This window comes from Antedon mediterranea, chromosome 6, assembly GCF_964355755.1.
Source record: "Antedon mediterranea chromosome 6, ecAntMedi1.1, whole genome shotgun sequence".
In the NCBI taxonomy this organism is placed as follows: Eukaryota; Metazoa; Echinodermata; class Crinoidea; order Comatulida; family Antedonidae; genus Antedon; species Antedon mediterranea.
In genome coordinates, this window is record NC_092675.1 from 1,753,696 (window position 1) to 1,780,842 (window position 27,147).

Here is a 27,147-nt window from a genome sequence, read left to right on the forward strand (position 1 = left end):
ATACAGATTCTACGTTACCGCTCGCCTGTGTAAACTGGCCTTAGGCTAAGGAAAACACTTCTAGCTAAGTGAATAAAAAAATCTCATAGCTAAGTGAATACAAAAATATCCTAGCTAAGTGAATACAATTTAAGTGAAATATTTAATATGTAAGGGAAATATTTCAATTAAGTGTGATTGATGAATACGGCCACTGGACGGTAACATTATGTATGGATTTCCTAGTAATAGAACATTGATTTTCATTTCCTACGCGGTGGTTTCATAATTGTAATATTTAGTTATAATTTATGGATAGTGGAGGTTGTTTACTCTGTTAATGCATTTACGATTTGAATGTGTGAATTAACTTGAAGCTTGTTTCCAAATTTACGCAACGCAACGACGTAAGCGCAACGCAATGACCTAAGCGCAACTCAGCGACGTAATCGCAACGCAAGTGAATTGACCAATGACAAGCGACAGTTCGAATACTCATTGGTTCCCACTAGACACGGAACGCAAGTACGTAACGCAACGTAAGTAATTTGACCAATCAAATGCGATGAATGTGATTGGTAAACTTACTTGCGTTCCGTCTACGTCCTTGCGTTGCTTCCCAATAGGAACCAAGCATAAGAGAACATTCTTTTGTTATTTTGGTTTAAATAAGTGAACATTTGGTTGTTGATTGTCTTTTTAAAAAAAAAGTCGAAGGTAGGGAGGTTTTTCCTTGAATTTGAGACATCTGACCGGGACGGACAATTATTGTTTTGTTGTGGCCCTTGTTGACTTACTTTATTCAACTTGTAAATTATCAATCTCAGTAGGCCTCAGTATTTCTATCTAACTTCGCCATTTCAGTACATCGGCAAGGAAAATAAATCGTCGGATAATCAATTTTAATATATTTTAAAAATTGGCACCAATTTTAGCTGTTTGTTTGGTTTGTTTACGCACCTGACTCAGTACTGTATAATCATTCAGTATCTTGGAAGGTTCTATGAACCATCAGCGTTACATGAATTACTTACTTACTTACAAACTTCAAACAAGATTACGGGTTGGCTAAAAATAATGTCACAACCATAATTCAATTCAATTCAATTCACATTTATTCACGTCCAGAAGACAAAAGTAACAAAAACAAAATGGCGAGTGATAATACAAGAAAATGGACGAAGGCAAATCCCAAAAAGATAAGAATCTTGTGACAGGATTGAAAAAAAAAAATATATAAATAAAGAAAATAAATTAATTAAACAATAAAGAAATAAAAAAATAAATATATATAAAACCAGTAGATAAAAGTTTGAATAATGTCATTTGACGCTGTAGGCCTATAACGCTTTCCTAGACACGCTAGGATTTCGACTACATTAGAATTACATTAGAAGATAAGTATGTCAGTCATAACCAGACACTAGACAAAACGTATGCTCATAATTCTAACATTGAGCCTGTCGGTAATACTGCCGGATTATTATCTCTTTTCAACATCGAATTAAAGGATCATAGAGCGTAAACTAGACAAAATCAAAATTCGTTCTCGGAAGCTTTAGCATTTTTCGGAGAATTAAAAAAAAAACACGTCTAGAGGTTAGTGCATTGTTCAAAGGAAGAAAATAACATGAATAATAAATCACTAAATAAATCATTAAATCACTTTTTATTATTTGTATATGTTGTCATAGCAACAAAAGAACAACGTTTTCTTGAAGCTCCGGTTCACTAAATGACCTTTGAACCCTGTGTTTATATATGCTCAATCGTGATTCATAAGATAAATACATACAGCATACTGTCCAGTTGACATTCAGTACCGTATTTAATACTCACTATACATTGGAACATGTTGTTAATATAATCATGCTAGTCTACGGCTAGGCCCTCCCTTCACGGACTTAAACCAGGCGACCGGTGAGTTTTTGTGAAATTAAAGATCGTTTTTCATATCATAATGTTTGCTACTGATACGCTGCTAAATGTGAAGTCTGAGGAATACTCTATTAGTATTAATACAATTAAATATTAGATTGTCAATATCGCAAACGACACTCTTCTGTTTACCTATATAGCTACCTTTATACGAATAGAACTTAAGTGTGATCTTAGACAGTGACAGGTTTGTGTCCCCTCCTCTCGTTCACTATGTTATGATATCCTATACATATTTCTATTCATACGAATATGCCTAATCTCAACGTATACCGTATAGTAAATAATACGATAGTTATAGGCCATATTTAACATTACTTTGGGGAAACTATCACATGCTTTTTAGATCGTGGTAGTTTCCGTTTAGACCTTACTCCTTTCGCTTTAGTGTGCGACCTTAGAAATTATAATAATACGTCCACATTTATATAGCGACCTTTTCATGAGTAATCATGCTCAAAGGCGGGTCATTTTTGGATCAAACACTATGAAAACATACTCCGATAATGCAGCTAGTAATCAGCACAAAGTTGTGGCTTGATCTAACCGGTACCCATTTATACACCTGGGTGGAGAGAGGCAAACGTAAATAAAGTATCTTGATACAAGCAATGCGGCGAGAGTTGGATTCGAACCACGACCTCACGATCGGTAATCCAGCGTACTGCCAACACACTGCGCCACACGCCCTTACAGAACTTAATTAACCTACACACACGTACGTAATAGAAATGATATTCTCGACGTTACAAACATTTCTAATTACTGAAGAAGATGATAGATTATGAATTTCAAGACGGTCATTAGTTATTCAACTCTCGGCTGTAGCAGACGTAGACTTCTTCTTAACGGTAGGATGTTGGACACCTAGAGGCTATCTAATGAAATATTAACACCTTCCAACCATCCAGGTCAATAACGTAAATCATAGCTATTTGAAACGTGATACAGATTAATAATGATAATATTTTACCTTTATATAATCAGGCACTAGAGGCATGTATGCGCCAATGTAATATTAAATTAGCAAATACGTTTTGAATTTCATTTTAGTTGTTGAATAAAATGATAATGATAAATTTGGACTTATAAGTGCATAATGCATAAAGCCTCTATGCGCTTCACATAAAATAAAAGTAATCCATGAAAAAAAAAAAAAATAAATAAATAACAGTTTAAAAATAATAAACAAATTAAATTATTAATATTAGTAAAAACAAGAGAACTAAAATAAAAAAAAAACTTTCACGTGATTTTTCTCCAACCTCCAATATCTAATTTACCTTGTTTCTAATGCAATTTTCGTATTTATACAAATCGTTCAAATGATGCTTTGTGCGCCCTCATTTATGATCTGAAATCGCTGTAAATAATAAATCTATAAATTATTTGACTATTACATATATATGCGTTATCAATAAAACCGTCATTCCGTGTAGGCCTACACTGACACGCTCACTCAAACCACGCTGCGAGCTGAACTTAATCTTATCGCGTATTTACTGAAGTTCTAAATCTGGTTTATTTGTGCCATGCATACGTTTACGGAAATATCACAAGAACATATTCGAACATTATTTCCTTGATCTCGATCCTGATAAGAGGATGTGTTGTTGTCCAGTACTGTACTTTTTTCTTTAACCGGTAAGCATGTTATTTATGGTTCTTATTATAGGGAGTAGTGTATGTGATTAATGTGTTAGATAAGTATATGCTAGACAAAGTCTAGATTACATTAGAGGGTTTATATTTATAGGCCACCGAATACTTCTTCGCCAAACTACCGTAGCTCATACGTACGTTATCGTTAGCATTAATGCTAGTTAATTAATTAAAATTCCGGATTTAAAATAGGACTATATCAGTATATTTCAAAAGGCAAATTAATGAAAACATGACAATGCTGTAGAAGGCACAAAAATAAGCAACATCAAAACAACAGTAGGCCTACAGTAACAGCAAGAAAAGAACATTACAGATTCGGGTAACATAACAACTGATCTACCACTTCCACAGTGTAAGTCAAGCCATGACTGTAATTGTTAAATATTTTAACTCACGCTTTCTGCTTTTTATTGTTTTATTGCAGTTTTATACCTTTTTATCTCCATTTTATGTGTATTGTTCTTGTTGTCTTGTGTACATATGTTGACAATGAGTTTGACCAAATAAATGAATGAATGTATATAATAATATATAATATATCAGTATTTTATAAACTTATGATTTTATTCAGAATAATTCTTTATAATTAAGCAATATTGTTTTTATATATTCACCATCTGTTGGGTATGATAAGAGATAGCACAGCGTGTAGGTATTTAACAATGCACTATCCACAACAATCATTACCTTTTAGCCTTTATCAATTATTAAAGAGTATAATAATTCAATATACACACATTATAAACTGGCGGTGTGAATTGAATTTTTTTAATAGAATATTAAGTGGCTTGTTTTAACGCAAGTCTGGCAGCACTCAGGAAAGGAAGCTGAACAGGTTTTACATTTTGCATTTACTATTTCCTATGTACTTCCTTTACAGCTGCTAGCTAAAGCCCTGTCTACACTATCAAACTAGTTTGACAACAAAAAGTGTGAATTAGTGCCCAAATATGGTAGTGATGTGCCCAAATATGGTAGTGATATGACATCATCATGTCCATACATAGGCACATCACATTGTTTTGTCACATGAAGTTTGATAGTGTAAACAGAGCTTTAGGCCTAATGTGTACAATTGGAGAATAGGAATTCCATTTCAGACATAATTTTCCCTTCACTTCTTGCACGCGAATAACCCAGGACATAGGTAACAACAAGCATAATTTAAGTAATTTAAGTCAACATAGTAATGCAAAATAAGATTGACATTATGATTTTAAAGGGTCATAATTCCAAATGTATTCATCGTCATATTACAATCTTCACAAAATTATAATTATGCCCTTTGCTACCATTGGGACCTTATCAGCTCAAAACGAAATACGGGTAAATAAATAATAATTGTTATTATAATGTGACGTCATGAATGATTTCCATGAGAATAATATTACTTAACAGTTACCAACAATCCGGTATACAGAAATTTTTCAATATAAACATATATAAATGATCGATTTATACAATACTGTACTGTAAAATTAATTATTATTATTTAGTATATTTTTAATAAAATAATTGCGTAGTGCAAAACAAAAACATCATTATCCGGTAGGGAATATAAACTTAAAGATGTATTGTCTCTCGGAAAAAATATGTTAATGTTACATAATAGTTTGATCCAAAAAAAATATTTACCTTAAAAAACTCAAATTTAAAGCAAATAATAGTCAAATTAATTGGCTGAGAGTCAATTGGTTTTTAGTTAAATTTAACAGTTCACTTTGTCTTTTTATAAGTGAAAACATTTTTTATTGGACTATTAAAGTCTGATTTTATTAATCTTCATTTTTCATGATTTTGAGGGACCAAACACAAATTTTCAAATATGATGGAATCGGCAATAAATGAGTCGCTGTATGGTGTCAGACCGACAGAACCCGCCTATGTAAAGTCCCAACCCATTGTCTGTCTTGAAAATATAACACTATGAACATCCGTTTCGCATGCGTGTCGGTCGTATGTTTCTATAGATAAGCGGTATGCCTAAAGCCTTGCGGAGGGTGCGGTTCGTAAGAAGCCAAGGTGTGCCATCAAGTGCAGTAAATCCAATGACCGGTGGACCGGTTGTAGTCGTCACAACAATTTCGACTTTTCCGGTGACCATCAAGAGCAGTGGCGTAACGCAGAGGCCTGAGCTGGCCCCTGGCTTCCTCTGGGTGTTTTTAGCCCCTTTCGACATATTTTAATGCCTGTTTTTTCCTCTGGACACTGCTCAGATCCCTATAAAATCCGGGGCCCCTGGGTTTAGCCAGTGAGCGCTCATAGCCGTTACGCTGTGCAAGAGTCTTTACGAAGTTCGAAGTGTCAGATGTTACTGAAATGATTTTCATTTACGTAAACCCGGCATATTTAAACAGAGTACGTCCTAAATTTAAGAAAACATAATACATTACAAATATATTTCTTTTAATTAATTTTACGTTTGTTGTTTAGCACTGTTCTTTAATACATTATTCAAACAGGCCGTGTTGGCATGAAAAAATCACTGATATTAACACATGCGTAACATACGTTCAAGACATCATAAGATAAGATATCGATAGCAGATTAAAATTCATTTAAGAAGGAAATGTAGACAGTCACACCTAATAACATATTCTTGCGGTAATGGTTCAATAACATATTCTTGCGGTAATGGTTCAATAACATATTCTTGCGGTAATGGTTCTATGATTTTTATACACATTTTTTCGTGATGCCGTGGTCCGAGCGAGTCCAACCTCTTCGGTCAAAATCGGAGCGCGGCCTTTTTAATGGCTTATACCATCACGCCTAGCTAACTATAGTCTGACATTTAATAAAGATGGAAGAACTGGCTTAATTGAATAAATGTTATAAAATAATGAAAGCTATAGAATGCGAGTACATTCACAATATTTACATGTGGGAGGTGAAACTTCCATCGTCCAAGCACACTCAGTAGGTACATTAAGTTACTGAGTAAACTAGAAATTGTATTTAGGGTTGCCTTCGTTGTCATTAGGTACACGTCACCGTCGAGGGAACACTATTCAACGCTGTTTATGTTTCCATAGTAATAGATATGATAGATAAGTAACTGTTACTTAGAAATATTAATTACCGTGACCGCAAAAGTGATATGCCTTCTTTTTTGCATGTGATTATTAAATATTTAGTCAAATGTTCTATTAATCAGTGAGCTTATTATTCGAGCTTCACTTAGAATTCTCTAAAATGTTTTCTAGTCTATAGCTAATGGGTACCTGGTATAGGTCAAACACAACTGCGCTGATACTGGCTGCAACATTTAATGGGAGTATGTTTCCAGACGTGTTTGATATATATATGACTGGGGTAATAATGTGAAGCGCTTAGAGGCTTGCTCCAAGTCTGTATTCATTGTCTTTTTTATTTAATTTTTTTTATTTCGATTTTTGTCTTTTTTTAACTTTTTACTAAAATTAAGACAAAATCCGTCTGGAACTCAGACTAAGAGGCTTTATGTAAGCTAAGATCGACGTATTTAATATTATAATATTTATTTGGTAGGCCTATCTTAAATATTTGATATTATATTTATTAGAAATTGACACGTACTGATATTAGAGTAATTTTTTTTTCAACAAAAAAGTGTAGTAAGGTCCCGGTAGACCTTACAAAAAAGGCTGCGTGTTGAAATAAAACCAAACGTGCTTACGATTTCCCCCTTGGGTACAGTAGTTATTTCTTCGGGGAATATGTATACAATAGTATGTGAGACTTGGCAAGGTTAAGGCCCACTTTTATCATTCTTCTAAACGGAATATTCCAATGTAAATGATGATCAACATTTCAGCATAAGAAACATGGAGGTTAGCTTGAATTCATGTTACGACTTATAGAGGAACTTATTTTACCAGGAAGACTTTATATGGAGTTTATAAACACACTGGGCGTACACCAAAGAAAACGGTTTCGTAGTAACTGTATTTTTAGTGTATAGAGTGTTTTTAATCGGTATAGAGTATAGAGTGTTTTTGCTCGGTATAGAGTGTAGAGTGTTTTTGATCGGTATAGAGTATAGAGTGTTTTTGATCGGTATAGAGTATAGAGTGTTTTTGATCGGTATAGAGTGTAGAGTGTTTTTGATCGGTATAGAGTATAGAGTGTTTTTGATCGGTATAGAGTATAGAGTGTTTTTGATCGGTAGGTATAGAGTATAGAGTGTTTTTGATCGGTATAGAGTATAGAGTGTTTTTGATCGGTATAGAGTATAGGTGTTTTTGATCGGTATAGAGTATAGAGTGTTTTTGATCGGTATAGTGTATAGAGTGATTTTGATCGGTATAGAGTATAGAGTGTTTTTGATCGGTATAGAGTATAGAGTGTTTTTGATCGGTATAGAGTATAGAGTGTTTTTGATCGGTATAGAGTGTAGAGTGTTTTTGATCGGTATAGAGTATAGAGTGTTTTTGATCGGTATAGAGTATAGAGTGTTTTTGATCGGTATAGAGTATAGAGTGTTTTTGATCGGTATAGAGTATAGAGTGTTTTTGATCGGTATAGAGTATAGAGTGTTTTTGATCGGTATAGAGTATAGAGTGTTTTTGATCGGTATAGAGTATAGAGTGTTTTTGATCGGTATAGAGTATAGAGTGTTTTTGATCGGTATAGAGTATAGAGTGTTTTTGATCGGTATAGAGTATAGAGTGTTTTTGATCGGTATAGTGTATAGAGTGATTTTGATCGGTATAGAGTATAGAGTGTTTTTGATCGGTATAGAGTATAGAGTGTTTTTGATCGGTATAGTGTATAGAGTGATTTTGATCGGTATAGAGTATAGAGTGTTTTTGATCGGTATAGAGTATAGAGTGTTTTTGATCGGTATAGTGTATAGAGTGTTTTTGATCGGTATAGTGTATAGAGTGTTTTTGATCGGTATAGAGTATAGAGTGTTTTTGATCGGTATAGTGTATAGAGTGATTTTGATCGGTATAGAGTATAGAGTGTTTTTGATCGGTATAGAGTATAGAGTGTTTTTGATCGGTATAGAGTATAGAGTGTTTTTGATCGGTATAGTGTATAGAGTGATTTTGATCGGTATAGAGTATAGAGTGTTTTTGATCGGTATAGAGTATAGAGTGTTTTTGATCGGTATAGTGTATAGAGTGATTTTCATCGGTATAGAGTATAGAGTGTTTTTGATCGGTATAGAGTATAGAGTGTTTTTGATCGGTATAGAGTATAGAGTGATTTTGATCGGTATAGAGTATAGAGTGTTTTTGATCGGTATAGTGTATAGAGTGATTTTGATCGGTATAGAGTATAGAGTGTTTTTGATCGGTATAGAGTATAGAGTATTTTTGATACCGCGGTATAGAGTGTAGAGTGTTTTTGATCGGTATAGAGTGTTTTTGATCGGTATAGAGTGTTTTTGATCGGTATAGAGTATAGAGTGTTTTTGATCGGTATAGAGTATAGAGTGTTTTTGATCGGTATAGAGTATAGAGTGTTTTTGATCGGTATAGAGTATAGAGTGTTTTTGATCGGTATAGAGTATAGAGTGTTTTTGATCGGTATAGAGTATACGGTGTTTTTGATCGGTATAGAGTATAGAGTGTTTTTGATCGGTATAGAGTGTAGAGTGTTTTTGATCGGTATAGAGTGTAGAGTGTTTTTGATCGGTATAGAGTATAGAGTGTTTTTGATCGGTATTGAGTATAGAGTGTTTTTGATCGGTATAGAGTATAGAGTGTTTTTGATCGGTATAGAGATGACCTATATCAACAACAGAAACAGAAAAATTTGTGTTGAAGGGGGAAATTCCCTTGAACAAAATGTCCATATTTTTCCATGAATTAGTACTGATGACACGATTTTTTAGTTTCAGTTGTTGGTGTGGTGCCTTGTAGGCCTATTAATGATAATCGAGCAGTAGTACTAGTGAATCTTAAACAGTATGATTGAGCACGTTATTACGTGTAGGCCTAATGAATATAAATCACTGGGTGAATACACGAAGTAGTTGTGACGAGAATTAATGCAACAACCAGCTTCTTCGATAAATTAATACATTTAATAATAATCATAAGCCGTTGGCTATATAAGTATCTGTAGGCCTACGATTACGGAGGAACAAGTAACTTTTTGAAGCCATTATTGATTGATTGTGGTAAATGCATGGTTGGTGTTGTCTGACAACAATGTTTTTCCCGCTAAAGATGTAATTTCCATGAAAAATGAAGATTAATTAAATCAGACTTTGAATATGGTATTTTGTAGTTTTAATAAAGTTAATGACTTCCATATAGAATAATGTTTTCACTTATAAAATAACATAATAATAATAAACATAATAAAAAAATCCATTGGCTGGCATATTTTTTCAGAGGCACAATACATCTTAAAGTCTCAATTAACGATAGAATTATTTTGACAAGTGACAATCAATCTTTAATCCTTTTTTTAGACTGATTATTGATATTAATATGTGCAGTCGTTGTGTACCGAGGAAGTGGTATTCTTTTGACAGTATGTATTGGCTTAAGGTAGGACATTTTTCATTGAACAACAACAATAAGGCTAATTAATTGTGTTAAAAAAAGAACTATATTACTTATCACTCATGCGCCTGGGTGGTCATCCTCACGCAGTGGGCCGAGTTATCACTCATGCGCCTAGGTGGTCATCCTCACGCAGTGGACCGAGTTATCACTCATGCGCCTGGGTGGTCATCATCCTCACACAGTGGGCCGAGTTATCACTCATGCGCCTGGGTGGTCATCCTCACACAGTGGGCCGAGTTATCACTCATGCGCCTGGGTGGTCATCATCCTCACACAGTGGGCCGAGTTATCACTCATGCGCCTGGGTGGTCATCATCCTCACACAGTGGGTCGAGTTATCACTCATGCGCCTGGGTGGTCATCATCCTCACACAGTGGGCCGAGTTATCACTCATGCGCCTGGGTGGTCATCCTCACGCAGTGGACCGAGTTATCACTAATGCGCCTGGGTGGTCATCATCCTCACACAGTGGGCCGAGTTATCACTCATGCGCCTGGGTGGTCATCATCCTCACACAGTGGGCCGAGTTATTACTCATGCGCCTGGGTGATCATCCTCACACAGTGGGCCGAGTTATCACTCATGCGTCTGGGTGGTCATCATCCTCACACAGTGGGCCGAGTTATCACTCATGCGCCTAGGTGGTCATCCTCACACAGTGGGCCGAGTTATCACTCATGCGCCTGTGTGTTCATCCTCACACAGTGGGCCGAGTTATCACTCATGCGCCTAGGTGGTCATCCTCACGCAGTGGACCGAGTTATCACTCATGCGCCTGGGTGGTCATCATCCTCACACAGTGGGCCGAGTTATCACTCATGCGCCTGGGTGGTCATCATCCTCACACAGTGGGCCGAGTTATTACTCATGCGCCTGGGTGATCATCCTCACACAGTGGGCCGAGTTATCACTCATGCGCCTGGGTGGTCATCCTCACACAGTGGGCCGAGTTATCACTCATGCGCCTGGGTGGTCATCATCCTCACACAGTGGGCCGAGTTATCACTCATGCGCCTGGGTGGTCATCATCCTCACACAGTCGGCCGAGTTATCACTCATGCGCCTGGGTGGTCATCATCCTCACACAGTGGGCCGAGTTATCACTCATGCGCCTGGGTGGTCATCCTCACACAGTGGGCCGAGTTATCACTCATGCGCCTGGGTGATCATCATCCTCACACAGTGGGCCGAGTTATCACTCATGCGCCTGGGTGGTCATCATCCTCACACAGTGGGCCGAGTTATCACTCATGCGCCTGGGTGGTCATCATCCTCACACAGTGGGTCGAGTTATCACTCATGCGCCTGGGTGGTCATCATCCTCACACAGTGGGCCGAGTTATCACTCATGCGCCTGGGTGGTCATCCTCACACAGTGGGCCGAGTTATCACTCATGAGCCTGGGTGGTCATCATCCTCACACAGTGGGCCGAGTTATCACTCATGCGCCTGGGTGGTCATCATCCTCACACAGTGGGTCGAGTTATCACTCATGCGCCTGGGTGGTCATCCTCACACAGTGGGCCGAGTTATCACTCATGAGCCTGGGTGGTCATCATCCTCACACAGTGGGCCGAGTTATCACTCATGCGCCTGGGTGGTCATCCTCACACAGTGGGCCGAGTTATCACTCATGCGCCTAGGTGGTCATCCTCACATAGTGGGCCGAGTTATCACTCATGCGCCTTAGTGATCATCCTCACACAGTGGGCCGAGTTATCACTCATGCGCCTGGGTGGTCATCCTCACACAGTTGGCCGAGTTATCACTCATGCGCCTGGGTGATCATCCTCACTCAGTGGACCGAGTTATCACTCATGCGCCTGGGTGATCATCCTCACACAGTGGGCCGAGTTATCACTCATGCGCCTAGGTGATCATCCTCACACAGTGGGCCGAGTTATCACTCATGCGCCTGGGTGGTCATCATCCTCACACAGTGGGCCGAGTTATCACTCATGCGCCTGGGTGGTCATCGTCCTCACACAGTGGGCTGAGTTATCACTCATGCGCCTGGGTGGTCATCATCCTCACACAGTGGGCCGAGTTATCACTCATGCGCCTGGATGGTCATCATCCTCACACAGTGGGCCGAGTTATCACTCATGCGCCTGGGTGGTCATCCTCACACAGTGGGCCGAGTAAACACTCATGCGCCTGGGTGGTCATCCTCACACAGTGGGCCGAGTTATCACACATGCGCCTGGGTGGTCATCATCCTCACACAGTGGGCCGAGTTATCACTCATGCGCCTGGGTGGTCATCCTCACACAGTGGGCCGAGTTATCACTCATGCGCCTGGGTGGTCATCCTCACACAGTGGGCCGAGTTATCACTCATGCGCCTGGGTTGTCATCCTCACACAGTGGGCCGAGTTATCACTCATGCGCCTAGGTGGTCATCCTCACATAGTGGGCCGAGTTATCACTCATGCGCCTTAGTGATCATCCTCACACAGTGGGCCGAGTTATCACTCATGCGCCTGGGTGGTCATCCTCACACAGTGGGCCGAGTTATCACTCATGCGCCTGGGTGATCATCCTCACTCAGTGGACCGAGTTATCACTCATGCGCCTGGGTGATCATCCTCACACAGTGGGCCGAGTTATCACTCATGCGCCTAGGTGATCATCCTCACACAGTGGGCCGAGTTATCACTCATGCGCCTGGGTGGTCATCATCCTCACACAGTGGGCCGAGTTATCACTCATGCGCCTGGGTGGTCATCGTCCTCACACAGTGGGCTGAGTTATCACTCATGCGCCTGGGTGGTCATCATCCTCACACAGTGGGCCGAGTTATCACTCATGCGCCTGGATGGTCATCATCCTCACACAGTGGGCCGAGTTATCACTCATGCGCCTGGGTGGTCATCCTCACACAGTGGGCCGAGTAAACACTCATGCGCCTGGGTGGTCATCCTCACACAGTGGGCCGAGTTATCACTCATGCGCCTGGGTGGTCATCATCCTCACACAGTGGGCCGAGTTATCACTCATGCGCCTGGGTGGTCATCCTCACACAGTGGGCCGAGTTATCACTCATGCGCCTGGGTGGTCATCCTCACACAGTGGGCCGAGTTATCACTCATGCGCCTGGGTGGTCATCCTCACACAGTGGGCCGAGTTATCACTCATGCGCCTGGGTGGACATCCTCACACAGTGGGCCGAGTTATCACTCATGCGCCTGGGTGGTCATCCTCACACAGTGGGCCGAGTTTTCAGACACTATTCGATTTTGGGATCTATAGCTTGTTAAGGCCTTCGACCCAGTGGAGTTTATTTGTTTATGTTTTTATGATGCGCATATCTCAGAATTAAGCATACTTTATTATAGGTGGAATCACAACAAAGTGTACCCTTAATAATATAATATATTACATTAGGATATACTAGGAATACAATGTTGGTTAGTGTCCCTGCCCCATATTCCCTGCCCCATTTCCCCCCCCCCCCATTTCTCTCTCCCTCTTTACAGAAATCATGTATCCGTCACCTCAGCCCCCATTGTACTTTGCCTTTAGGGCATATAACTCCTTATATTAAGATATTGTTTAAATGTGAATGTATGATTATTGCTAACACGGAGCATTAACGTTAAAATATGCTTTACCATTTTCAGAAGGGAATGCTATGGGCATGCCTATACAGTGTAATGATTTCACTGATAATATATACAGTATTAAAATCGCTGTCACAAAACCAAGTAGTACACCATGAAAGGTCTGAAGATTGTAAACTTGGTCACGTATTTGTAGGCGAAGAGAACACGACGGATACAGTACAAACAACAGAGCAAGCGCCAGAATCAGACGGCTATTTATCTGTCATAGATGATAAAGTGAGTGTTTTTTAAATGATTGATTACATTTTATTGTATTTTATATCATCACCACTCAACAGTGACACGTCAATAACAGAGTTGAACAATACAATAATAATTATAATAAATTTGTCGATTGACAAATATAATATATAAATCCAAAACAGACAACATGAATATTTTAATATTGTTTTACGAAACAATGACAAATACTAGATAGAATTATTATAAAGAGCGAGTAACAGACATCTTGTGTTATTGTACATGAACAAAGTATATGCTAATTAAATAATATTTGGCTACACAAGTTGCAGAAAATATTTCGTTTGACAAAACTGTCGCTAAAGGTATGTTCACATTGAGCGCTGATTCGATATGGTGGGCAGATAAAACTCGTCACGTAGGTTTTGTGTTCAGTGTGATGTAGCTTAACTGATTATTATTATTACATATATACGATCATCATCACATTATCAACAGAAAGACGTATACTAAAAGGTCATACGTGGGAATGCAGTGCACACATATTTCAATAGTTAAAATTTACATTTTACTATATATGCGAAGAAGATCAGAGTACTGATAACAGCAATTATTGTGGTACGTATGGAATGGGATATAACGCCGAGGAATGATCCCATTCACCTTTACTCCCCTCTTCATTATCCCTCCCCACCCCTTTACTCGTAAGCCTCCACTTTACGCGGGGGGAATAATCAATCCCTTCACCTTCACTCCCCCTCCACTTTACAACCCCCTCCCATCACCCCACCCCTTTACTCGTAAGCCTCCACTTTACGCGGGGGAATAATCAATCCCCTTCACCTTCACTCCCCCTCCACTTTACAACCCACTCCTTTACTCGTAAGCCTCCACTTTACGTGGGAGAATAATCAATCCCTTCACCTTCACTCCCCCTCCACTTTACAACCCCCTCCCATCACCCCACCCCTTTACTCGTAAGCCTCCACTTTACGCGGGGGAATAATCAATCCCCTTCACCTTCACTCCCCCTCCACTTTACAACCCACTCCTTTACTCGTAAGCCTCCACTTTACGTGGGAGAATAATTAATCCCCTTCACCTTCACTCCCCCTCCACTTTACAACCCCACCCCTTTACTCGTAAGCCTCCACTTTACGTGGGGGAATAATCAATCCCCTTCACCTTCACTCCCCCTCCACTTTACAACCCCACTCCTTTCCTCGTAAGCCTCCACTTTACGTGGGAGAATAATCAATCCCCTTCACCTTCACTCCCCTCCTCATTACCCTCTTCATAACCCCTCCTCATAACCCCACCCCCTTACTCGTAAGCCTCCACTTTACACGCGGGACGATAATCAATCCCCTTCACTCCTCTCGTAACCCTCCACTCCTTTGACGTTATATGACATACGGGTTGTCTTCAAAGATGACGTAAGCAATTCTAGTGTAGACCGCCGATACTTGTTGTATGGTTGATATTATTTTGGAAATGATAAAAGCTGTAAATGTGCTGTAGGCCTAACCGTATCACTGTCTCTAAATGAACCAGATCCTGTGTTATGATTATTCCTTATTCTCAGTGTCGTGTTTCGTATTATTCCTAATGCAAACCGATCGATCGTATTGGATTACGATCGATTGGATAAATTACGCGTTTTTTCGGATTATTTATCATTAATTATAGATTATGTGTTCGTTTCTATCAGTAATTGTAAAGTTAAGCACAGACATTTATTAGTATCTTTTATTTTATTCTTATTATTATGTGTGTAAATTTGCTGGTGTTTGGTATACAATAGAACATTTCATTTCATTTATTTTGTCTCATAAAAATACAATATAAATAAACATGAACAAAGAACAAGAAAACATCACACAAAACCAGGCAGAGACAGGGTTCCAAAAAAGCGAACTTAATCAATATCTAGTAGGTCTCCTATTGCACTGATTGTATAAAAAACATTTAGAATAAAATTTGTATAAACACTAAAAATGCATATAATACTATATCAAAATAAATTAACATACACCTTAATTAGAAAAGAATAAATCATATCGAGGCATGTTACGTTCGTCCGTTCATACCTAAATGGTTTGGGATTCATAGGCCTGTTGAAAGCTTTAAAGGGGGTATTATACACCCCTTTTTGATGATTTTTTTTTATTTGATGATTATGACAAACATGTAGACACAATTAGTCGTTGAAAATTTATTTTTTTTAAAAATATATTTTAAAATTATTCTTTCTTTATTAAATTGGAGCAAAAAAAGAAAAGAAAAAGAAACATAATAAAAGACATTTAATAAACAAAAACATGGGCCACCAAAAATCAGTATCTTGATAATAAAAGTTCTGTTATATTTTTAAAAACAACATTATTTTTAGACTTAATATTCGTTATAAAGGCAGGTTGTTCCAAAATATTGAGTCGGTTTAAAAGACTTTACTGGATATTGGATTACATAGGGTCCGCTTCTATTAAGAAAAGGAATATTTCTTTAAATGTATTTTGAAAGAGAACAGTTTTTAGCTGCAACGCGATATTTGTGTAGCCTATAGGCATAAAATCTATAGAAAAGCCCACACAATCTCTTCATTATTACTAATGAAGGGTTTTGTTTATTCAGCCAACTATTTCGATGATGAATTCATGGAGTAAATAACAAATTTGATTGTTATTAAGTCCCAAATCGGGGCAAAAGTTCCTTTGTGCAATTTACTATAGAAAATTATAATGCCTCCTGTATGTTTTCGATTTCTTCCTTACGGTTGACTTTGCCACTGTAAATAAGTACGCCTATTAATGTATCCTCATACAATAGAGGAATTTATTATTCATCCATGCTCATAGCACTAGTAATTTACAATTCATACATGTTCTTAACATAACAAACTTATTGTGTCCGATCACTGTAATTTATAATACGTCCATATCACTGTTAAAATAGTGTTTAGATCTTAAAAACATGTATTTTTTACCCACTTTTTCCACACATTACATTTAGTCGTAAAAATATGTTTAGATATAAAAAATGACGTTTAGGTTCTAAACAGCTTTTTTCCGCCACAGTAAAATCGTATGCACGCAACGCTAAACACGTGCTACCTAAAACATGTTGACTGCTAAACATGTGGAGACATTGAACATAATAGTGAAATGTTGACTGCTAAACGAGTGGAGGAAAATAACATGTAGCTATCAACACGTTTAGGTTTTAAACACACTAAACACGTAACTATCGTGTTTAAAAGCTCCATACTGTTTTCACAGTGTACAATAGTAATTTTAATCATCAAACAGCAATATTTTTCAAAATTCCAGCCGACCGTGGGGCTGCACCTCAATTATGTCTTAGCAAACCCTTGAATTTCTTGGAAACTTTGTTTCAAATAAACATAAAACTAAATCACACTATTAATCAGTTTGATTATCTCCAACTCCTCAACCCAAATTGACGTCACAAGGAAGCATCCAAGTTCAAACCATCTATGTTTTTAATGTCGTTAAACAAAAAAGTGTTGTTTAAATGACCTACGGCGTCATTTATGCCCCAGATTCCTTTCAGCAGATTGACAAAGTACTTCAATCCGTTTAAATGTTTTACTTTGGAAAAAGTTTGGAGATGTTTAAAAAAAATTTGACAATAATTAGTACCTGTTCTTTTAAAGAATTAATTTTCGGTTGTTAATGCAGCATCAAGAACAAACTATATTCAATTGACATTTACTCTATATACAAAATAAACATAAAATTGTCAGCGCTAAATAAACCATCTGTAATAAGTAAACCAATTTTATTGTGAAGACGTAAATGAACTACTCAATTATGTGCATAAACCTAAATAATACAAACATAGATAAAATTAGAGATACGCTGCAAACAAAATTCGTAGAATTCAATTCAATTCAATTCAATTAAAACTTTGTTATCCCCATGGGGAAACTCTGTTGGCCTTTTCAAAAGTACAGTACATACAAATATAAAATGGATACAGTACATAAAATATAAAATACGATAAAAAAAAGCCATACAAAATATACATATAAAATCCTAAAAAGTCGATTTAAAATACTACAAAAAATAAAACTAGCGCATAAAATACGATTACACGATTATATAATGAATGATATTATCATTCATTATATAATCGTATAGCGGCAGGGACGAATGAATTGCCATATCTATTTGTTTTAATTTTTCTTTGAAGGAGTCTGTCACAACGTTGACTTTTGTTAAATTTATAGTGCAGAGGATGAGCGTGGTCTTTTAAAATAATTTTCAATTTTTTAATTACTAATTCCTTATATAAAACTTCAGGTTGAATTTGTTCAGAGCCTACTATTCTACTGCCTTGTTTAACTATTTTATTAAGTAAAAGTCTATCTTTAAAACGTGAATTACCATAATAACATATTAGGCAAAAACTAAGTACACTGTTTAAGATAGAAGTATTATTATTATAAGTAACATTAACATTTTTTTTTTTTATGATTCAATGTTTCATTCATTTTGTAACTTCAGAAAAACCTTGAAATGACATTTGTATAGATTAACTCAATTTGACGGGACTCTTTTTTTATTTTTTGGGAAGACCTCACAATCTTAAAGTAGACCTACATAATTATTCTCAGAAATAAACTCTGCGGGAGAGTGTTTTTTTCCTTGAAAAAATACTGCATATTGCGTGCATATCAAGTTCTCTTTATGAAACATTTTGCGAAAGTTTACTGTTTATACCAGTTATTTATTTTACCACATTAGGCCTAAGCAATAATTCAGCTGCCCTTAAATCATTATACGCATTGTTATTACCCCTTTCAATACTATTTATAGGGTAAGAAAATGTGACAACTTTTTTCAAGGATTTATAGTACCTTCATTCTTACAAAAATTATTATTAATATTTGCAGAATTCTTGCAAAACATTTTGCTATGGAATATGGCTTTGTATTTTTAATGTGGTCTTTATGATATTGCATACAATTTACAAATAGCATACTAACAAACCATGCCTATTGATTTTCATGAAAATCGATATATTGGTGACGTCACAAAGCTTACTGAAATCTCGAGTTATCTGTATCTTCAACATGGGACGAAATACCGTAGTGCTCTTGGGTGGGCTTCTTTTCGAGATGGGCTTCTTTTCGAGATGGGCTTCTTTTCGAGAGTACTTTTGCAAACTGTAGAGGGGGCTTCTTTTCGAAATGAATGCTGTAAATTTTGTGAATTTCTACTACAATAATATGACTTTTGTGACATTTTTTCAATCGTGAAATTATGTTTAATATACCAATTAAAAAACAATATAAAAAGCAAAAAAAGCAGTCCTATGATTCACCGTCAAATACAATCATTTGTGGAAATTCCCTGCTGATTTTACATATTTGCCAACGAAGCAGACAAGAAAAAGATACAAGATGCGATTAAAGCACCATTTGGACGACAATAAACTGTAAAATAAATGTATGATAAACGCGATCATACATATTAATTATTATCATCAGTCTGCATCACAAGTATCTGGCATTAAATTATCCTACTACAGTAACTCTTAATCACGTCTTTGTATTGTTTATTTCTGTTTCTTTTGACGTTCAGTTAATAAACCTACATTCTTAATATTACAGTATCTATCTCGAAAAGAAGCCCATACTATCCTGAAAAGAAGCCCAAGGGGCTTCATTTTGAGATGGGCTTCTTTTCGAGAGTACTTTGTAAACTGTAGAGGGGGCTTCTTTTCGAGATGGGCTTCTTTTCTAGGTTTAAGCCCATGGGCTTCTTTTCGAGGTTTTACGATATTAAATAGCACGCCTCTGTTTCGGAGCTCTTAATTTATTATTTTTTTATATGACTATCTTTTTAAAGTTATTTTGTCCCCTAAAAAATTGTTTTTTTTGTTCAAATTTGTCTAGAAAAATTGTTATTGCCATTTTACATAATAGTTATTTACTTTGACCAAAAATGGATCGGGGAAAAAAGTGACTTACCTGAAAAAAGTGACTTACCTGAAAAAAATGACTTACCTGAAAAAAGGTTAATTTAAAGCAAAATACTTCATATCAATTGTCTGTCAGATAATGTTTTTTTTTGGTTATTAACCGTTTCGTTTGTCTTTTAATAAGTGAAATAATAATTTTTTTATGTTTTTTTTACAGAAGTAGTGGCCTATTTATCTTGTATTTGTATCAATATTTCATTCCATGTGTTTGTGTGTGTCATGGGGGGGGGGGGGGGACAATACATTTTTAACTACCGTATTTAACCAAACGTGAACCTTTTGTAATTGGTTAAACAGCGTACATAGACATTGATGTTGTCTGTATTCAACAACAACGCTTCAATTCTTAATTTCTACCGAATCAATATAATTATTATTAATAATCGATATCACCACCGCGAGCAAGACCAGCGATAGTCTGAATTATGATAAATGAGCTTGAACACTTCAATATCTTCATCATCATTAAATATCTATTATACTATTATTATTATGTAATTAATAACAGGCTGCAATTTGGATTGTACTGTAGTTTTATATAAACATACCGTACCGTATATTGAAAAAAAATAACCATCCTTGTTTACAAATAAGAGAGAAATAGAACCAACAAGATAATTTATTTATCAGTGTTATTACGCAACGCGAGTCTACAGCTCACTATGTCGGTCGGTCGGTCGGTTGATCGGTAAACACTAACTTGAGCACGCGACTGCAGCCATGTATATGGCCTTGTTTATGTTCTATTCGGTCTAAAAATAGATACTACAAAACGACAATCAAAGATTGAAATTGTATAAATATCAATTAATTATAGTTATTTTTGGAAATATTAAAATTAATTAATAATACCACAATTAATTTAATATTTATAAAAAAGAATAGAGATTTAGAAAACATTTTACTGGCAATTTTAAAACAAAAACACCTTACCCTGAATTTATTGTGACAGTTTTAAAATGTCTTTAATATTGTTGTACAGTACTTGTTTTTACCGCAGGTCACCACGCCTTAATAGATGCTTGACTTTAGTATAATTTATTGGAAATATCAGAAAAATCTATTTATGGATTTTCCCAGATCAAATAATATGTTGTCATGTGTATTATGAATACACTGCCTAACATGGCTCAACAATGAGTGTACACTGCGAAAATAGTGTTTAGTTTATGTAGTTTATACCCACTTAGCCTTGAACATGTTTAGATATGAAACATGTTTAGGTTCTAAACACATTCTAAACATGTACCCAACTCAACACATCACATTGATTGTTAAACATGTGAAGCAATATAAATACACGTTTAGGTTTTAAACGTGTTTAATTTGTCTTATGTGGAGCTCATGTGTGGAGCTTTTTTCCGACACAGTAAAACTACTACACTACTGCTAAACGAGTGAAGGAACACAACATGTAGCTATCAACACGTTTAGGTTTTAAACACGCTAAATATGTAACTACGTGTTTAAAAGCACCACACTATTTTTACCCGCTGATTCTCAGAGGATAGATATAGGAAAAACTGTTTCCTTTAAAAAAAAAAAAAGGTGTTTTGTTGACGTAATTTAGACGTAATTATCGCGTGTCGTTGATAACTTGCCATTTACACTATACAATAATTTTTCGATTATAATTGACTTACGACCAAACAGCCCACACTCCATTATTGTATGTATTATTTATGTTTTATGCACTGTGAATCGTGGAATTCTTGATTGATTTTAAACACATTAATATCACTAGATGCAGTTTTATATAGTATTAAAGCGCGATATTGGAGATTGATTTTGCTTCACAAAACAACACATATTATAATATTATACAGTTGTCTTGAGTTAAGCAGACCAAAGCATTGATCTTGGTCATTCATTCGTGAGATATCACTTCATTTTATTCACTTGTCTGTTAATTTAATTAAGAAGGATTTCTTTTCGCTTTTTTTATGAAAGTTTGAAAGTTAATGCGAACTATAATGTCAGTATGATTAACTAGCTTAATACCACATATCATAATTCTCTGTAGGCCTACCGGTACTGTATATTTCTTTCCAGTATATTATAGGAAAATTCCCTAATACAGTATCACATGTGTTTCACGTATCACCATATAGAGCATATCCTAACCCTCCTTAACCTACTACCCCACATGAGATGTTGTACGGAATTGTCCCACAGTATATGGTAAATATTGTCGTTAAGTGGCGTTACAGCACTGAGAATCGATCACCATCTTGAATATACTGTAACGAGAAATATGAATTTGCAAGTGATGATGCAGATTAGCTAAACTCCACTCTATGTACGCTTAACTTAAGTACTTTTGAACACAGCTTTACTGATGATACTATGCGCGCCTATGTTTAAAAAAATAGATCATATTTTCCTTTCTGATACATGCCTATGGTTTAAAAGGTATAAGAGATCGTTGGTTAAAGCCTATCTCGGATTATTCAGATCAGCTTAACTCCGTTCATGCTCGCTTAACTCTGTGCGTGTGAACACAGCCGATCGATACTATGCCTCGGTTTATAAGAAAAAACAACAACAGTTCAGTTCCATTTTGTGGAATACACTACCAATAGACATCAGAAAACGTCAACACCTTCAAAATACGACTGAAACCCCACTTGTACACAGAAGCATTTCCTGTTTAACTTTGTCAAGCACCTTTGAACATTATTTTACCGGAGCTATATAAGTCTGATTGATTGATTGATTGAGTAACACCCTATTTTCCTTCTTCGTTCACAGCCTCTTCGATACCACTGCGAACAATGTGCTTTAGTTACCAGTTCGGGTCGTCTTCTCGACAAAGGTGCTGGTTATGACATAGATCGAGGTGTATGTGTAATACGTATGAACACCGCACCAACAGAAGGGTACGAGGAAGACGTCGGCTCGACGACAACTATACGTGTGGTTGGACACACAAATATGAATAGAGTTTTAAAAAAACAACCTGATTTACAAAAAACATTCTTTGAAGACGAAAAAACTCGAGCAAATATTGTTATTGTGCCATGGTTGTTTTACGAGGATTTTTCAAAGGAAAAGGACGAATCTTTTCTAGTAACTAAAGAATTTTCTACGTTATATCCAAACGTATCGTTTTATTATACAACGCCAAATAAAGTTAAGTTAGCAGAGGAAATATTTATGAATGAAACTGGCATTACCAGGTACGTAAATCGTAAATCTCCCCCTCTCCCTCCACCCAATATTTCAAAATCCATGACCGTGGTTCTTGACTATTTCATAACCTTTGGAAAATAAATATGGTGTTAACATGGGATTTGTACAGATGTATTTCAAACGAACAGTGCAGGCCTACACAAGCATAGTTGAAGTGTGAAAATGTTTTACCGGAACAAAATCTATCACCTTTAACTAACATAGAATTAGAATCACAATTTGAAATTTGTTTTGTATGTTTTTTTTTTAAAGGAAAGCGGCGCGGACATGGTTATCGACAGGTTGGATGACAATGTTATTTGCGATAGATATATGCGACTGGATTGACGTCTACGGCCTAGTTAATGATGATTATTGCAAGTAAGTAACAGTCGTGTTCAAAATTGAAATATGAAGAATTTGAAAATGCCCAATAGATTAATATAACAGTATATGTACGTATGTTCTTTCAAATATTGGCAACAGGCTATTTCCTTTGACTCTTTTACACTATTAAAAGTAGTATGACGGTTTATAGGTGTTCTCTTTAACGAATAACCACGACATGCTTTGCTGCACGGCTGGGATGAGTTTATTGAATTGCAAAGTTACCCAGTCAGTCCCTGCCGACTGGGTTCTACATCGCAATTGATGGGCGTGGCATTTAAGCCATACATTAAGCCTTGTCTAAACTATCAATCTATGTGAAAAAATAATGTGATGTGCCCATATGTGGACATGATGATGTCATATCACTACCATATTTGAACATATCACTACCATATTTGGGCACATCACCTTTTTTTTGTCGTCAAACTATTTTGATAGTGTAGACAGAGCTTTAAAATCCCTTCTTTTTTTTTAAAACTGAGCGTCCGATTGATTTGCGCGCTTCGATATCTTGTTTTTTTATTTATTTTTTCTTTTAGGCCTACATATTTATGATGTACATTAACGGTTATTTATGGTTTTCTCGTTGATTTTATTACAGAGCTCATCCTAACGATACAACACCATATCATTACTATGCCGATAATTCTAAAAAGGAATGCTGGTACTATGATCGCAGTGAGAATACTGTGTTGTATGGCCATAAATTTCTCACCGAAAAAGCGATTTTTGCGAGGTGGGCAAAAAAAGTTAGCATATATTTTCATTATCCTTCGTGGGAGGGCGTGGTAACGAACGGAAAGCACGTTGACACGCCGTTTTTAAAACTATATGATGAATCCAAGAAAAACGGAAAGCTCCGTAAAGTGGAACAAGCGGAAATGATGAAAAAGCGTATAGCTGCGAGACGGGCTTACTTGGAGAAGAGGAGAAAGATGAAAAAGAAGAAGGGGTGAATCCTTCTCCTACTCCCGTCTTAGATGGGTATGAACAAGCAGAGAAGGTGTCATCACATTCTATGTAGCAAGACAATATAGTGCTGACAATTCATGGAATGTATACAATTGATATTATTGTACGAGACAAGCTGTAGTTACGACCGACTGAAGAATTTTACGGTGCGATTTCATTGATCTAGGACCCTGTTTGCCACGAAAAAGTATGAGTTACCTGTACTTTCATTAAAAAAACATACGTTCGGATATATTTTCCAGGCGTAGAAGAAGTGAAAACATATTTATTGATTGTTTGCCTTTTCAGCCGACCCAGCTTCTTTCGTTTAATCACAGTACTTGTTAAAATACAGTATATTATTTGTGTTGAATCTGTTAGGCATATGAACAATCTTTAACAAGCTATTGTATATTCAAAATAATGACACAAAATTAGTGTTATTTTATTTTCATCAATATTTTATAGGCCTAACAATTTTGTATTTATTTATAGAATATATAGGCCTACAGATTCGGTAGAAAATTCGTTTATCAGCTTTAAAAATAGGTATTAATTTTTATTTTTGCGTATAAACGCAATAAGGGAGTTACGGTACCACTTTGAAAAAAACTTTTATAAATATCGGTAACTGTTTAATAGAGATGTTAACATTGCATAGACACGTATGTATGTATATTACATTTACTATTTATATAATGCTACACGTTTATATAACCTGAAATATGAGAAAGATCGAGACAGATGTTTATAATTGAAATAGAGGATTGGTTATACCACCTGCTATCCACACATAACCCCCTCCTAGAATCAGATAGAGGGATGAATCTCTGATTGGTCAAAATTACAAGTACAACCCAGCATAGTTATGATACGAATAGGCTGGCGTGTATATTATTTATGGAGCATAAAAAACATTCAGACAACAGCTCTATCGTAAAGAATGTTCCCATTATTGCTCCATTTGCTCGCATATAGGCCTAAACAATGTAATAGAAAGATTGATAGTTCACCGTCTTCCAGCAGTATACATTGTAACAAGGATCAGGCTGCCATAAATATACCTCCAAAGTTATTTGTACCTGTTTAAAAAAGCGAGTTTATCCAATAGCCAAGTTTAATACTTTCAGTTCGGTATTTTAATATCTTAAAAAGTAGGCCTATTTTAGAATTTAGTGTATTTATTTATTTTTTATTTAAAACATATTTAGGCAGGATAACATAATTCAGAAAAGAAAAGATCACAAAATTTCTGTTTTTCAATATAGTCCTGCAATAAAAAAAATATAACAATCAGTAAATATAGAACGTTAATAATAATACGTGGGAAAAACAATTATTTTGTTAAAGAATTGCTTTTTATAATTAATTTTATTAGTGTAAATGCCATTTGGTGGTGGTGGTGAACCTGTGTACGATTAAATCTATGTTGAATTTTATGAGTATTTAATAAACCTCCTTTTGGAACACGGGGATACCTCTATTAAGGGGTCAATATCCCGTGAAATAATGAGGTCTGCACTACGAATACTGTACTACCCTTATTCAGGGGACACTGTGATTAAGGAGAGCGGGCTATCTAAACTTAGCTCTGTTCCTTCCACAAGAGTGCATCAGTCAAAAATTACAATCGGGACGTATTTTTTTATTTGATTGTGAAGAATAACGTGCCCTAACTCTTACTGGCATGTGACGTGACACGTAAAACCTTTCGGGCTTGGAGATGTTTCATATTGAAACGCCTTGTTATGATCCCTATATTACTTATTACTCTGTTATTATCACAGGTGCCTCAGAATATTTCATCATAGAGAATTTATTTCTCATTACGTGAATAAAACTGTTCATACGCTACTAATGCGTTTCAATGCGTTTCTCCTCTTTCTTTTTTTACAGAATACTATTGAGGTACTGTACGACTTTATGACCGTAGACTTTGACATCATTACGATAACACTAACATTCAATTATTATGGGATAATATTGAACAGATTTTTCCTTGGCCCATCAAGGTTCAAATCTTCGCTTTCCGCTATAGCGCACCATCTTTCGGATGAGACATTAAGCCGTTGATCCTGTGTGCAACATGGCTCATATCATATGTGCACATGTGCAGGTGTATAATATTTATCACGTACCAAGACTGAAAAAAGTCATATTTTGCCATATCACTGCAATATTTAGACACATCACACTTTTTTTGTAAAACTAGTTTGACGGTATATAGACAGAGAAGGACTAAGTGGTTTATCATGGTTTGTTTGTTACATATAGCTATATTACTGCATAATAATTGATATAATAATATAATCGATATTTTTGCCTTTTTACGAGAAACAAATTCCTGTACTGTAGTACAGGGGTACTTCTATATAAGCTAACGGCTAAACTTCGACCCTTATTTTTCGACATCTGATTAGTATAATGCAATATGAGCATATAGCAATTATTACATATTTTGTCAATTTCCGAAAAAAATCCCTGCACTATCTAGGCATGGAGGTATAAAATTAGATACCTCCATGATCTAGGTAGGCCTAGTAAGGGATTTTTTCCCCGAAAATTGCCAAATTTTTATCTCGCCATAATACAAAATTGATAACGCTATGATTTCACACAATATAATGTCCATATATAGCTAAGAAAAATTATTGCGTGGCCATTGTTATTTGTGATTTTAATACCTACCAGTAGGCCTACGTCAGTTATCGAGGAGGAATATACCCTGCAGG

The 27,147-nt window shown here is 36.3% G+C and overlaps 1 protein-coding gene across 3 annotated transcripts; it reads left to right on the forward strand.

Moving 5' to 3' along the window:
* The first annotated feature begins 1,830 nt into the window (after positions 1-1,830).
* LOC140051228 (alpha-N-acetylgalactosaminide alpha-2,6-sialyltransferase 3-like) lies at positions 1,831-26,269 on the forward strand. Of its 3 annotated transcripts, none has more exons than XM_072096364.1 (6): positions 1,831-1,899; positions 9,992-10,070; positions 13,712-13,930; positions 22,655-23,082; positions 23,348-23,455; positions 24,066-26,269. In XM_072096364.1, exons 2-6 carry the CDS (start codon positions 10,011-10,013, stop codon positions 24,418-24,420), a joined length of 1,170 nt encoding a protein of 389 aa, XP_071952465.1. In that variant the 5' UTR covers positions 1,831-1,899; positions 9,992-10,010; the 3' UTR covers positions 24,421-26,269. The 3 variants fall into 3 exon arrangements, with proteins under 3 accessions (XP_071952465.1, XP_071952464.1, XP_071952466.1); XM_072096363.1 differs by lacking the exon at positions 1,831-1,899 and adding an exon at positions 3,349-3,561; XM_072096365.1 differs by lacking the exon at positions 1,831-1,899 and adding an exon at positions 9,743-9,793.
* The last annotated feature ends 878 nt before the right edge of the window (positions 26,270-27,147 follow it).

Coding starts and splice junctions, on each gene's coding strand:
- LOC140051228 (XM_072096364.1), top strand. CDS start 10,011: ATGTGCAGTCGTTGTGTACCGAGGAAGTGGTATTCTTTTGACAGTATG. Junction 23,083..23,347: donor AATGAAACTGGCATTACCAG/GTACGTAAATCG, acceptor TTTTTTTTAAAG/GAAAGCGGCGCGGACATGGT. Junction 23,456..24,065: donor GTTAATGATGATTATTGCAA/GTAAGTAACAGT, acceptor ATTTTATTACAG/AGCTCATCCTAACGATACAA.